The 13,062-nt window shown below is 42.8% G+C and overlaps 1 protein-coding gene across 2 annotated transcripts in view; it reads left to right on the top strand.

Annotated features, from left to right (window-relative positions):
• LOC139564099 (cytochrome b5 reductase 4-like) overlaps positions 1-13,062 on the top strand; it is a 30,022-nt gene that overhangs the window by 816 nt on the left and 16,144 nt on the right. For both annotated transcript variants that reach the window (XM_071383300.1, XM_071383302.1), the window contains exons 2-8: positions 1-104; positions 5,605-5,705; positions 5,885-5,969; positions 6,069-6,107; positions 6,239-6,365; positions 6,496-6,553; positions 6,718-6,811. The exon at positions 1-104 is cut by the window's left edge and continues 50 nt beyond it. In XM_071383300.1, the coding sequence (XP_071239401.1) occupies positions 1-104; positions 5,605-5,705; positions 5,885-5,969; positions 6,069-6,107; positions 6,239-6,365; positions 6,496-6,553; positions 6,718-6,811 (608 nt within the window). The remainder of the gene's footprint in view (positions 105-5,604; positions 5,706-5,884; positions 5,970-6,068; positions 6,108-6,238; positions 6,366-6,495; positions 6,554-6,717; positions 6,812-13,062) is intronic.

Raw genomic sequence — 13,062 nt, forward strand, 5'->3', positions numbered from 1 at the left:
GAGTGGCCGGGACCTGACAGGGCTGAGAGGCAGACTTATAGACGTCACGGAGGAGGAGCTGCAAAAACACAACACACGTGATGACTGCTGGACCTGCATACGAGGTTACACAAGCTAGCCCTATACTGTACACACACACACACAATACTGGTCCTGGTGTTTTTCACGTTTTTGTTTCAGCCCAGTACTAACACACTCGATTTAACTAATCAAGGGCTCAATGCCTTTCCAGGGCTAGAGTTGGAGAAACTGTTCTATTACTGAAATTGTTCAGGAAAATAAATGTGAAAAGTACACATACACACACAGTAGCCGCATACTATCTGTACACAATTCTGTCTCTTCTCTCCAACTTCCGTAGTCCTAATTGAGTGATTCCTCACGATACCCAGTCAAAACAAATGACATGATTTTGGGGATTTTCATTAAATGTAATCCATAGAATAGTCCTTTCAAGGAAAGATTGTATTTGATATTTGTATCTAAAAGCATAATTGAGAAATAGTTAATCAAAGGTGGCATATTTATTACATTTTGCCGTACCTAGGCCTCCTTTTAATAACCAATAATGTTTAACCTGTAGATGCTGCAATACAACGCAGAAATGTGTTTCATATGAAGCTTTACCACTTGCTCTGTAATATGAGTAGTATTTTGATTTCCCCCCAAAAATTATTACATTAATTTATGAATATTTAATCATACAACATGAATATAGAAAATATAGAAAATATGTTTAAAATATATTGTTGATCATTATGTACTCTACGGGCTTATAAAAGTTCCAGACTGGGATCTCTGCTAGTTTTAAAGTTATGGCCCTTTTTTTTTAAATTGGCATAGTTCAGCAATGTAACCAATCACAGCCCTCCTTCTACTTGTATCATTGCACATTCTGCAATTCACCATTTTGAATCAATCTTCACATTCACTCTTTTGTTAATGCCTAAAAATGGGTCATAACTCTTAAAGTAGCAGAGATCCCAGTCTGGAACTTTGCTAAGTCTGTTGAGTATAATATGTTCAATCATATATTAAAACATTTGCCAATTTCAATATCATGTTTATATTTTTCAATATTCATAAGTTCATGTAAAGAAAAAGTTATTCAAATAAAAATACTACTCATATTACAGAGAAGGCAGTATAGCTTCATATGACACCAATGTTTGCTTTGTAGCACCTACAGATTAAACATTCTGGAGTCTTAAAGGAAGCCTAAGTTAGGACAAAATGTCATAATATGCCAACTTTAATAAATCATTTCTCAATTATGGTTTTAAATACAAATGTCAAGTCTGTCAACAATCCTTCCTCCAAAGAACTATTACGGTGTGTTTTGTTACGTTACAGCCTTATTCTAGAATGGATTACATAGTTTCTTCCCCCTCATCAATCTGCACACAATGCCCTATAATGACAAAGTGAAAATAGCTTTGTAGAAATGTTTGCAAATGTATTTAAAAAAACAAAAAACAGATCTTATTTACGTAATTATTCAGACCCTTTCCTATGAGTCTCAAAATTGAGCTCGGGTGCATCCTGTTTCCATTGATCATCCTTGAGATGTTTCTACAACTTGATTGGAGTCCACCTGTGGTAAATTCAATTGATTGGACATGATTTGGAAAGGCACACACCTGTCTATATAAGGTCCCACAGTTGACAGTGCATGTCAGAGCAAAAACTAAGCCATGAGGTCGAAAGGAATTGTCTGTGGAGCTCCAAGACAGGATTGTGTCGAGGTACAGATCTGAGGATTGGTACCCAAAAAAATCTGCCGCATTGAAGGTCCCCAAGAGCACAGTGGCCTCCATCATTCTTAAATAGAAGAAGTTTGGAACCACCAAGACTCTTCCTACAGCTGACCGTCCGGCCAAACTAAGCAATCGGAGGAGAAGGGCCTTGGTCAGGGAGATGACAAGAACCTGATGGTCACTCTGAGGAAAACTGGCACCATCCCTATGGTGGTGGCAGCATCATGCTGTGGGGATGTTTTTCAGCGGCAGGGACTGGGAGACTAGTCAGGATCGAGGGAAAGATGAATGGAGCAAAGAGAGATCCTTGATGAAAACCTGCTCCAGAGCGCTCAGGACTTCAGACTGCGGCGAAGGTTGACCTTCCAACAGGACAAAGACCCTAAGCACACAGCCAAGACAATGCAGGCGTGGCTTCGGGACAAGTCTCTGAATGTCCTTGAGTGGCCCAGGCAGAGCCCCGACTTGAACTCGATCGAACATCTCTGGAGAGACCTGAAAATAGCTGTGCATCGCTGCTCCACATCTATCCTGACAGAGATTGAGAATCCAACCTGCAGAGAATGGGAGAAACTCCCCAAATACAGGTGTGCCAAGCTTGTAGCGTCATACCCAAGAAGACTCAAGGCTGTAATCGCTGCCAAAGGTGCAACAACAAAGTACTGAGTAAAGGGTCTGAATACTTATGTAAATGTTATATTTCAGTTTTTTATTTGTAATACATTTGCAAACATTTCTACAAACCTGTTTTTGTGTTGTAATTTACATTTACATTTACATTTTAGACATTTAGCAGACGCTCTTATCCAGAGCGACTTACAGTAGAGTGCATACATTTTATTACATTTTTACATACTGAGACAAGGATATCCCTACCGGCCAAGAGCAGACGCTCTTATCCAGAGCGACTTACAGTAGAGTGCATACATTTTTATTACATTTTTACATACTGAGACAAGGATATCCCTACCGGCCAAACCCTCCCTACCGGCCAAACCCTCCCTAACCCGGACGACGCTATGCCAATTGTGCGTCGCCCCACGGATCTCCCGGTTGCGGGAATTATCTTGTATTGTGTGTAGCTTGATTAGGGAAAAAAAACATGTAATCCGTTTTAGAATAAGGCTGTAACGTAACAAAATGTGGAAAAAGTCAAGGGGTCTGAATACTTTCCGAAGGCACTATATTTTTTATTTTATTTATTTATTTATTTTACCGTTATTTTACCAGGTAAGTTGACTGAGAACACGTTCTCATTTGCAGCAACGACCTGGGGAATAGTTACAGGGGAGAGGAGGGGGATGAATGAGCCAATTGTAAACTGGGGATTATTAGATGACCGTGATGGTTGAGGGCCAGATTGGGAATTTAGCCAGGACACCGGGGTTAACACCCCTACTCTTACGATAAGTGCCATGGGATCTTTAATGACCTCAGAGAGTCAGGACACCCGTTTAACGTCCCATCCGAAAGACGGCACCCTACACAGAGCAGTGTCCCCAATCACTGCCCTGGGGCATTGGGATCTTTGTTTAGACCAGAGGAAAGAGTGCCTCCTACTGGCCCTCCAACACCACTTCCAGCAGCACCTGGTCTCCCATCCAGGGACTGACCAGGACCAACCCTGCTTAGCTTCAGAAGCAAGCCAGCAGTGGTATGCAGGGTGGTATGCTGCTGGCAAATGGATTACATAGAGTGAAAATCCTCAATCATGGTATTTTTTATGTCTGGGTTTCGTGAGGAATCACTTTCGGAAGGAATCTAACACATTTCATCCTCTCGTTTCCACATGTGCGTCATTGAGATTAAATGCACTCATTGGTAGTCATGGAGTGGGTTCATTTGTCCAAGGACATTGAGTAATAAAGCTTAATTGAATTTGCTATGAAGGAAGATTATGCAGGCTTTAGTGACTAGGACTCTGTCCACTTCTTCTTATTCAGAGCAGAACAGGGGTGCCCTCCCTCCCTTTGTGTGCCTCTTTTTCTCTCTTCCCTCCCTATACCTCTCTCTCTTACCCAAACTCATACACTCACATATGCTTGGCACACAGGAAGAACCTTTTTGGACTTAGTTGACAAACAAATAACAACACCCAGCAGCAGCATTAGGTTGTAGAGAAGAAATGTGGAATTACACAACCTCATTATTATTCATGTTTTCAGATTTGTTGATCGCACTCATCAGCACTCCCATAGGGCTGTGTGATGAAGGCATTAGCTAACCAATTTAATATCAGTAGGCTATAAGACAGTTATTGGCGATTGTATACACAAATGAAGGTTCCCTGTGGTGTACATACCTTCTCCTCTCATACACAGTGTTTCCTTGCAGCTCTTTCTTTTTTCAGGGTCAGGAAGTCACCCGGCTACAGCGTGGCCATGTCTTTGTGTTGGGAGGATAATGCTGTGTTTGTTGGGATGATGTCTTTGTATTAGGAGGATACGGCTGTGTTTGTTGGGATGATGTCTTTGTATTGGGAGGATAATGCTGTGTTTGTTGGGATACTGTCTGCGTTGGGATGATAATGTTGTATTTGGTGGGATAATGTCTTTTTGTTGGGAGGATAATGGTGTGTTTGTTGGGATAATGTTTTTGTGTTGGGAGGATAATGTTGTGTTTGTTGGGATAATGTTTTTGTGTTGGGAGGATAATGTTGCGTTTGTTGGGATAATGTTTTTGTGTTGGGGGATAATGTTGCGTTTGTTGGGATTATGTCTGTGTTGGGAGGATAATGTTGTATTTGGTGGGATAATGTATTGTGTTGGGAGGATAATGTTGTGTTTGTTGGGATAATGTGTTTGTGTTGGGAGGATAATGTTGTGTTTGTTGGGATACTGTCTTTGAGTAGGGTATGTCTTTATGTTGTGAGAAGGCTTTCTTTAGAAATAATTGGAGGCTGGGCACAGCCTTCAACTCCCCCTCAACACCATACATTACAATGTGTATAGTTCAATCATAGTTTAATCATTCATAACCATTTATTTGAATGTATTGGCTGAATTCACTGTTATATTTGTCGTTGTGAGTGGGCCCACATACATGGAGACTGACTGTACACGGAGTATACAAAACATTATGAACACCTGCTCTTTCCATGACATAGCTTTCACCTGGTCAGTCTATGATCCCTTATGGATGTCACTTGTAAAACCACTTCAATCGGTGTAGATAAAGGGGAGACAGGTTAAAGAAGGATTTTTAAGCCTTGAGACAATTGAGACATGGATTGTCTGTGTGCCATTGAGGGTGAATGGACAAGACAAAAAATGTAAGTGCCTTTGAACGGGTTATGGTAGTTGGTGCCAGGCGCACCGGTTTGTGCCAAGAACTGCAACGCTGCTGGATTTTTCACACTCAACAGTTTCCGTGTGTATCAAGAATGGTCCACCACCCAAAGAACATCCAGCCAACTTGACACAACTGTGGGAAGCATTGGAGTCAACATTGGCCAATATCCCTGTGGAACGTTTTCGACACCTTGTAGACATCATGCCCTGACAAATTGAGGCTGTTCTGAGAGCAAAATGTTGCAACTCAATTTAAGGAAGGTGTTCCTAATGTTTGGTATACTCCGTGTATAAGACTGGACATTAGTTTCTGTCAGCAGAGGGCGCTAACTTGTCACACCTCTTACAGTATTGCATCTTATACTTCAGTTAGGCTATTGGGTGATGACTTTTGGGAGCCACCATCCCTACAATGCTGGTCATTTCTTACACGAGTTAGCCCTAATATACAGATATTTAATACATTTTTAATTGTGAATTGCTTATATATATTTATTTATTTTTGTTCCTTTGAGTATTTTGTGAATAAATACTATAATTTCCTGTGTGTGTCTCAGGCATGGTTTATAATGTGAGCCCCTACATGGATTTCCACCCTGGAGGAGAAGAGGAACTGATGAAGGCAGCTGGGAAAGACGGAACAGACCTTTTTGACCAGGTCCGCTCTAATTGAACTTTCCCAAGTTAAAGGACTATCTTGGAAGTTCACATGTTAAAACACACAAGTTCAAAACATTAAAGCACATAATGTGTGTTATGAGGCCGTGCGTGTCTAAGCTCTCTTGCTCACTTTCTCCCTGTCTGCCTTTGTCCCTGAATCTGTGGCCATATGAGCAGGTCCACCGGTGGGTGAACTATGAGTCCATGTTAAAGGAGTGTATGGTAGGGAGGATGGCTGTGAAGGCCAGCACTGCTCTCAAAGGTACAATAACACACAATCCCTCTGTCTCAGGACTTTAATGCACCGTATTCTCTCTTTCATGCAGGATGTTTTTTGACCCTTTCTAATTTGTCTCCACAGCTCAGTCTGTGATAAAGGACAGCATCACTCATTTAAATGGTAATGTACAAAATAACAATAAGAATAGTGCAGAAACAATTGTTCTGTACTGTCTGGTGTTTGTGTGTGGGTGTTCTATATCCTGTGTGGCTGAAATCAGAGTCCTTACTCTTGTCTCTCTCTCTCCTCAGGTCTAGCCCCCCCTCCTCCGCCCACCTCCATGCTCCCTCCTGCTTTCCTCACCCCTCCCTCACCCTCCTCATCACTGCAACCCTCAGCCGCCCCGCCACCAACCCAACCCAAAGACGCTCGGCCCAGGTACGCTCACAAAACAACAAGAACAACTGTTATGATATTGAGAATGGTGACAGACTGGATGATGTGAGGTGTGATAGATAGATGTGAGAAGGTAATGAACATACTGTATCTGTACATTGTTTCTTTTTAGGTATGACTGGTTTCAAACTGATGTCACAGTCAATATTGTGGTTTACACCAAACGGAAGGTAAACATACCCACTTTGCAATTTCAAAATGCAGAGATTTGAGTGAAATGTGAGCCAGAATGGGCAGTAGTTGTTCTTTAACCTCACCCCCCCTCTTTTCTCTCTCCTCTTTCCCTCTTCTCCCTTATTTTCTGTCCTCTCTTTTACCCCCTCTCATCTCGCAGCTCCCCAGCTCTGGCTGTACCATAGTTGACCTGCAAGATGGTGTTCTACGGGTGGAAGTTCTTCTGGGGAAAATGTCCTACATACTGCGTCAATGTAAGTCGCAGCTTCCTTTGATACAACATTGTGACTGTCCACTATGCCAGGGAGCTGTTTTCTGACATGAGTTATCGTAGCCGCCTCTTTCAATCTCCTTTCTTTTATCCATCTATTACAGTCAGTCTCTCTCTTTGTCTCTAACCATCCTGTACTACTGGTGTGAACGTTTAAACCAAATTGGCATCGTTAACCGTCGTTAAGTGGTTGTTCCACTGGATATCGTAAGGTGAATGCACCAATTTGTAAGTCGCTCTGGATAAGAGCGTCTGCTAAATGACTTAAATGTAATGTAAATGTTAACCGAAAAACTATGTTTATTATTATATATTTTTCTTATTTCCTCCCATAAAATGCAAATCACAGTGCAGTTATCACAACTAGCACTAACAGGTCCCGATCATCATCATAAAGGGAACATACCTAACGCAACAATGCTGTAATGTTAGGAGGAGATATGCATCTTTCAAATGATTTGCCACGGATATAAAGCGCTCTGAACTTCATCGTCGTTAACAGTTGGGAAAATGACAGGGAAGTGACAGCAGCGAAGTCCTGTTTGGCAATACTTTGAGAAATTAAATGAGAAGGTGATGAAATGCAAACTTTGCGAGGTGGAATTGAGCAACAGTGGCAGTACAGGTGCAATGCTTAACCGTCTGAAAGGGAGGCACCTTAACACCCAAACCTGCTGGCAGCAGCGCAGGCCCCAAACAACAGGCATTAGACAGGCTCTTCAGTCTTTACACGAAAGAAGTGCGATATTGGACGGAGTGAGAAAATCACAGCGCTGATTACAGAAATTATTGCAGTTGATATGCAGCCATTTTCAATGGTAGAGGATGTCGGCTTCAATGCACATCTAGAACTAGACTACAAGATGCCATATCGAACAACCGTGATGGCCCAGATGGAGAAATTGTACAATGATTGCTCTGCAAGTACAAAACGCGAGCTCTCAAAGTCAAACACCTCATACATGGCATTAACAATATCAAATCAAAGTGTATTGGTCACGTACACAGATTTGCAGAAGTTATCACAGGCGCAGCGAAATACATTTTTGGACATCTACACGCTGTCTTACATCATCACTGCAACGAAACAACACATTGATGAGAAGTGGGACATAAGGTAGGGATGGGCGGTTTACCATATTTTACTATGCACGGACCGGTTTGGATTTTTTACTTTACCTTCTATAACGGTATTTCAGTTTTTGGTTTGTTAAATGTGGTGGGAAACTCTGGCGCGTGTAATGTCAGTTTTGATCGTTTTCTACCTGAGCCATTTTTCTCCCTCCTGATGCATGCCGCTTCCCACACCAAGCCCTGACCCCTGTCACTCAAGGAGAGAGCAGTTGCTCGACCACGTGAGTCACGAGCACTTTCTTGCTATTCACTCTGCTGTCTGCATGGTCAGATAGATGTAACAAGATATTTGTGAAAACAATGCTGCTTTTCACAAGCATTCTATAAGTACACTTAGTTTGTATTTTCTTAGCAAGCTGTGACTAAAATAAATCGTGTTAACAGCTAATGCTAATTGCTAACGTTAGCTAGCTTGCTAAATTGACTAAGAGTCAAAGCAAACGCTATACAGCCTGGTACCAGTAGTAATGTTACGTTTGATGCCGGCGTTCCAAGGCATGCATTGAAATCGCTAAGCAGTGTACTTTGAAGTAATTTACTGGAATTAGCTTTGTTTCTCCATCACTAGGTACCAGTGCTGGTGTTGGCCTAGATAAGCATATTGTTTGTGCAACGTTATCTTCTAAATCAGAGAGGAATAGGTGAAGCATAAATATGTTAGCTAGCTACATTAGGTAAAACAGCTGTGACACACTCTTTTCACGCCACTTCGATACAGCTACGGCCGGATGTGATTTTCTTTGCAGGTTAGTGTAATATTCATATGTGTAAACATATTGAATTATAATTGGATGCATTTTACCGCCATATCATACTGTGCTATGATTGGTTAAGACCACCCAAATGGTTAGGTGATGGTCAGTTTGATCCTGGTTGGCGATACGTAAACATGCCAGTTATAGCTAGCTAATAAAGAGCTACGTTATTAAGAAATATCATGTAGTACTGCATTTTATTATTTTGTACAAAGTGTGCAAAACAAGACATGGTGTCAGAGTAAAAGGTGTTAAAAGATGGATTTTTCTGGAGTTCCTTCACCTCGAATGGACTGGGAGTCTACAAACTTACCTGATGCATGGCGTAAGTTCAAACAGCATGTGGAGCTGATGTTCACGGGTCCTCTGAAGGACAAAGGAGAAGAGGGAAAGTGCAGCTACCTAATCCTCTGGATCGGTGAAAAAGGGAGAGATATTTACAACACATGGACACTTACCGAGGCTGAATCAAAGGTACTGAAAACATACTACGATCGTTTTGAAGCATATGTTGTGCCGAAGACCAATACGATATTCGCTAGGTACAAATTCCATGAGAAAGTACAGGGAGCTAGCGAGTCTTTTGAACAGTTTGTGACTGAGCTGCGTCTGCTTGTGAAAGACTGTGATTATGCAAATAAGGATGAGATGGTCAGGGACCGTATTGTATTTGGAATACACTCACCGCGAGTGAGAGAGAAACTTTTGAATGTTGTAACGCGGAACAAAGCTATCGACATAGCCAGATCTCACGAGCTAGCACAGGCTCAGATGAAAACCATTTCACGAGCGCATTACGTGAACAAGCAGTGCACGCAGTCAGGCAGACATCAAAGCACACCTCCGGTGTGCAGAGAGCGCGTTTTAGAACGGAGAGAGACATAACTCCAAAACAGAGCGACACAGACTCAAAACGCCCCAAAACATGTGGATATTGTGGATACAAAGTGCATGGCGAACAAGGAAAATATCCGGCTAAAGGCAAACAGTGCACTAAATGTGGAAAATGGAATCACTTTGCAAAGGTGTGCAGAGCTTACCGTGGAAAAATAGTACACACAGTGAGTGAAGATGAAATGTCAATCAAAGAGTCAAACGCTGATGAACTGTTTATTGATTCAGTGACACAGAAAAGTCAAATATCAGAGACAGAGCAAGCCTTTGCTGACATTGAGATAGGAACACAAGGCACAAAGCTAAAGTTCAAACTAGACACTGGTGCACAAGTAAACATTATTCCTCTGAATAAGTACTGCAGTTTGACATCTGAGTGTGAGCTACAGCCCACCACGCACAGACTGACTGGTTATGGTGGTGAACAGCTCCCAGTAAAAGGCACATGCACTTTCAAATGCAAATACAAGGAAAGTGACATGATGTTGGACTTTTATATTGTTGACACTAGAGCACCTGCAGTGCTAGGTCTTAAAGCATGTTTAGACATGGACCTCATCAAGCTAGTTTTATCAGTGACAGCACCAGTAGAGACAGACAATGTACTGGAGGAGTTTGCTGATGTTTTTACAGGAATAGGATTATTCCCAGGAGAATGTACCATTCACCTTGACCCAGACGCAATCCCTGTGGTCTACCCACCGAGAAAGATTCCCCTTGCTCTCCGTGCCCGTCTGAAGAAAGAGTTGGAGAGCATGGAGCAATCTGACATAGTCACCAAGGTTACAGAACCGACTGACTGGGTAAATACGTTAGTGGTGGTGGAGAAACCACGCACAGGCAAGCTCCGAGTATGTCTCGACCCAAGAGACTTGAACAAGGCTATCATTATCCTTTACTGACACTAGATGGCATCACACACAAGCTAGCGGGAGCACACTACTTCAGTGTCATGGACGCTAGATCAGGCTACTGGGCTATCAAGCTCACAGACGAGTCATCTAAGCTTACAACATTCAACACACCTTTTGGACGTTACAGGTTCCGTCGCCTGCCTTTTGGGATTATCTCAGCCCAAGACGAGTTTCAGCGAAAGATCGACGAAGTATACGAAGGCCTCGACGGAGTTGTGGCAATTGTGGACGACATCCTTGTCTATGGTCGAACCAAAGAGGAGCACCACCGAAACCTTCGCGCGATGCTGCAAAGGTCCCGCGAGAGAGGAGTCCGGCTCAACCCCGAGAAGAGCACAGTCGGCGCTACAGAGGTCAGCTACTTCGGACATCTTCTTACAGCGACTGGAATCAAGTCAGATCCACAGAAATCTTAGCCATAAAAGAAATGGAGCCACCAAAGAACCGTGCAGAGCTGGAAACAGTGCTTGGCATGGTCAACTACTTAGCCAAGTTCGCACCAATTCTCTCCAATGCTAATGCACCCCTGCGTCAACTGCTAAAGCAGTCCAGTGAGTTTCTCCGGGACAAGCAACACGAAATTGCTTTCCAGAATGTGAAAGACTTGATCACGAGAGAACCAGGACCAATCCTTGCCTACTACGACCCCGACAAAGAGCTCAGACTCCAAGTGGACGCGTTGAAGTATGGACTAGGTGCAGTGCTACTGCAAGAAGGAAAGCCCATTGGCTACGCTTCCAAATCTCTCACAGACTGTGAAATCAACTACGCTCAAATTGAAAAGGAGCTCTACGCCATTCTGTTCGGATGTAAACGTTTCCATCAGTACATATATGGACGACAAGTCATTGTGGAATCCGACCACAAGCCCCTTGAGTCAATTATGAGGAAACCACTAGCCGCAGCCCCGCCAAGGCTACAGAGAATGATCCTTCAACTATAAAAATACGACTTCACAATCACTCACCGTCCAGGCAAAGACATCCCTGTCGCAGACACGCTCTCCAGGAAGTTTCTTACCTATAAGGACAGCATCCTCAGTGAAGGCATGGACATGCAAGTGCACACTGTGTACAGCAACTTACCAGTTAGTGACACAAAACTGAAGGAGATCCAAGCAGAAACCGAAAAGGACTCACAACTCGCACAGCTGAGGAAAGTCATACAGGATGGATGGCCTGAGGAGAGGAGAAAATGCCCTCAGAGCGTCTCAGAATTCTGGAACCATCGTGATGAACTATCACAGATCAACGGAATCATTTTCAAAGGAGAGAAAATCATTATTCCTACCAGTCTCAGAGAAGAGATTTTGACAAAGATCCATGCTGGACACGTGAGCATGGAAATGCGCCATATGTCTTGAACGACGCCCCTCAAACACCAAAGAGACAATGTTACCTCACTGTATCCCTGTCACCACAAGCCCGCATTACCCTCAAAGTAATGGCCTTGCTGAAAAATCTGTGCAGATTGCTAAATCACTCATGGATAAAGCAAAAGCAGACAAGAGAGACCCCTACCTCAGTCTCCTTGAATACCGCAACACTCCAGTTGACAACTTCAAATCACCAGCCCAGCTGTTGATGAGCCGCTGACTTCGCGCTATCCTTCCCAACACCAACCAGCAGCTGCAACCTGAGGTCGTCAGCTACAAGGAAATGCATGGAAAACGTGCACAGAGACAACAACAACAAAAGCGATGCTAGACCACTGCCACCACTGATCGACAGAGAGTCAGATAGAATCCAGGAGCATGGCCTCTGGAAGCCAGCAGTCATCATGCAGCCAGCTGACACTGAACGTTCATATCACGTCCGCACCGCAGAAGGAGCAGTGTACCACCACAATCGTCGTCACCTACTGAACAAAAAAGAACAACACACTGATGAGATGAACTGTTCCCCTGAAAGAGAACGTGATGGACTAAACACACACACGGCACAACATACACCATACTTACCTGCAACACCACAAGAACTGTTGACTGACACAGAAGCATGCTCAGCATCATATCGCACAAGGTCAGGAAGAGAGGTCAAGCCCAGAGCTGTCCTAGACCTGTGAAATGTCAAAGGGTGTAGGCGGATCGCTGCCCTAAAAGAGTTCCAGACTGTAAACTTGTTATTGAAAGTTCACTTGAAATGCTTTGGTATTGTATTTGTTTGAAATGTTAAGATGTTATTTCTACAGTGAAAGCTGAGTTGCTGAGAATCCCTTGTTTGAAAAGTAACAGTATGTTGGATTATTGTTTCAGAGTCTATGTTGATTCAGTTGGTATAGTATGCAATATAAATGGTTACTTACCTTGAGTTCAAACTGCAGAGCATGTTTTCATAAGAAATTCTTAGAATATGTAAACATTTTTATTTTGTTTTAAAAGAAGGGGGATGTAATATTCATATGTGTAAACATACTGAATTATAATTGGATGCATTTTATCGCCATATCATACTGTGCTATGATTGGTTAAGACCACCCAAATGGTTAGGTGATGGTCAGTTTGATCCTGGTTGGCGATACGTGAACATGCCAGTTAT

The sequence above is a fragment of the Salvelinus alpinus genome, chromosome 35 (genome assembly GCF_045679555.1).
Source record: "Salvelinus alpinus chromosome 35, SLU_Salpinus.1, whole genome shotgun sequence".
Lineage (NCBI taxonomy): Eukaryota > Metazoa > Chordata > Actinopteri > Salmoniformes > Salmonidae > Salvelinus > Salvelinus alpinus.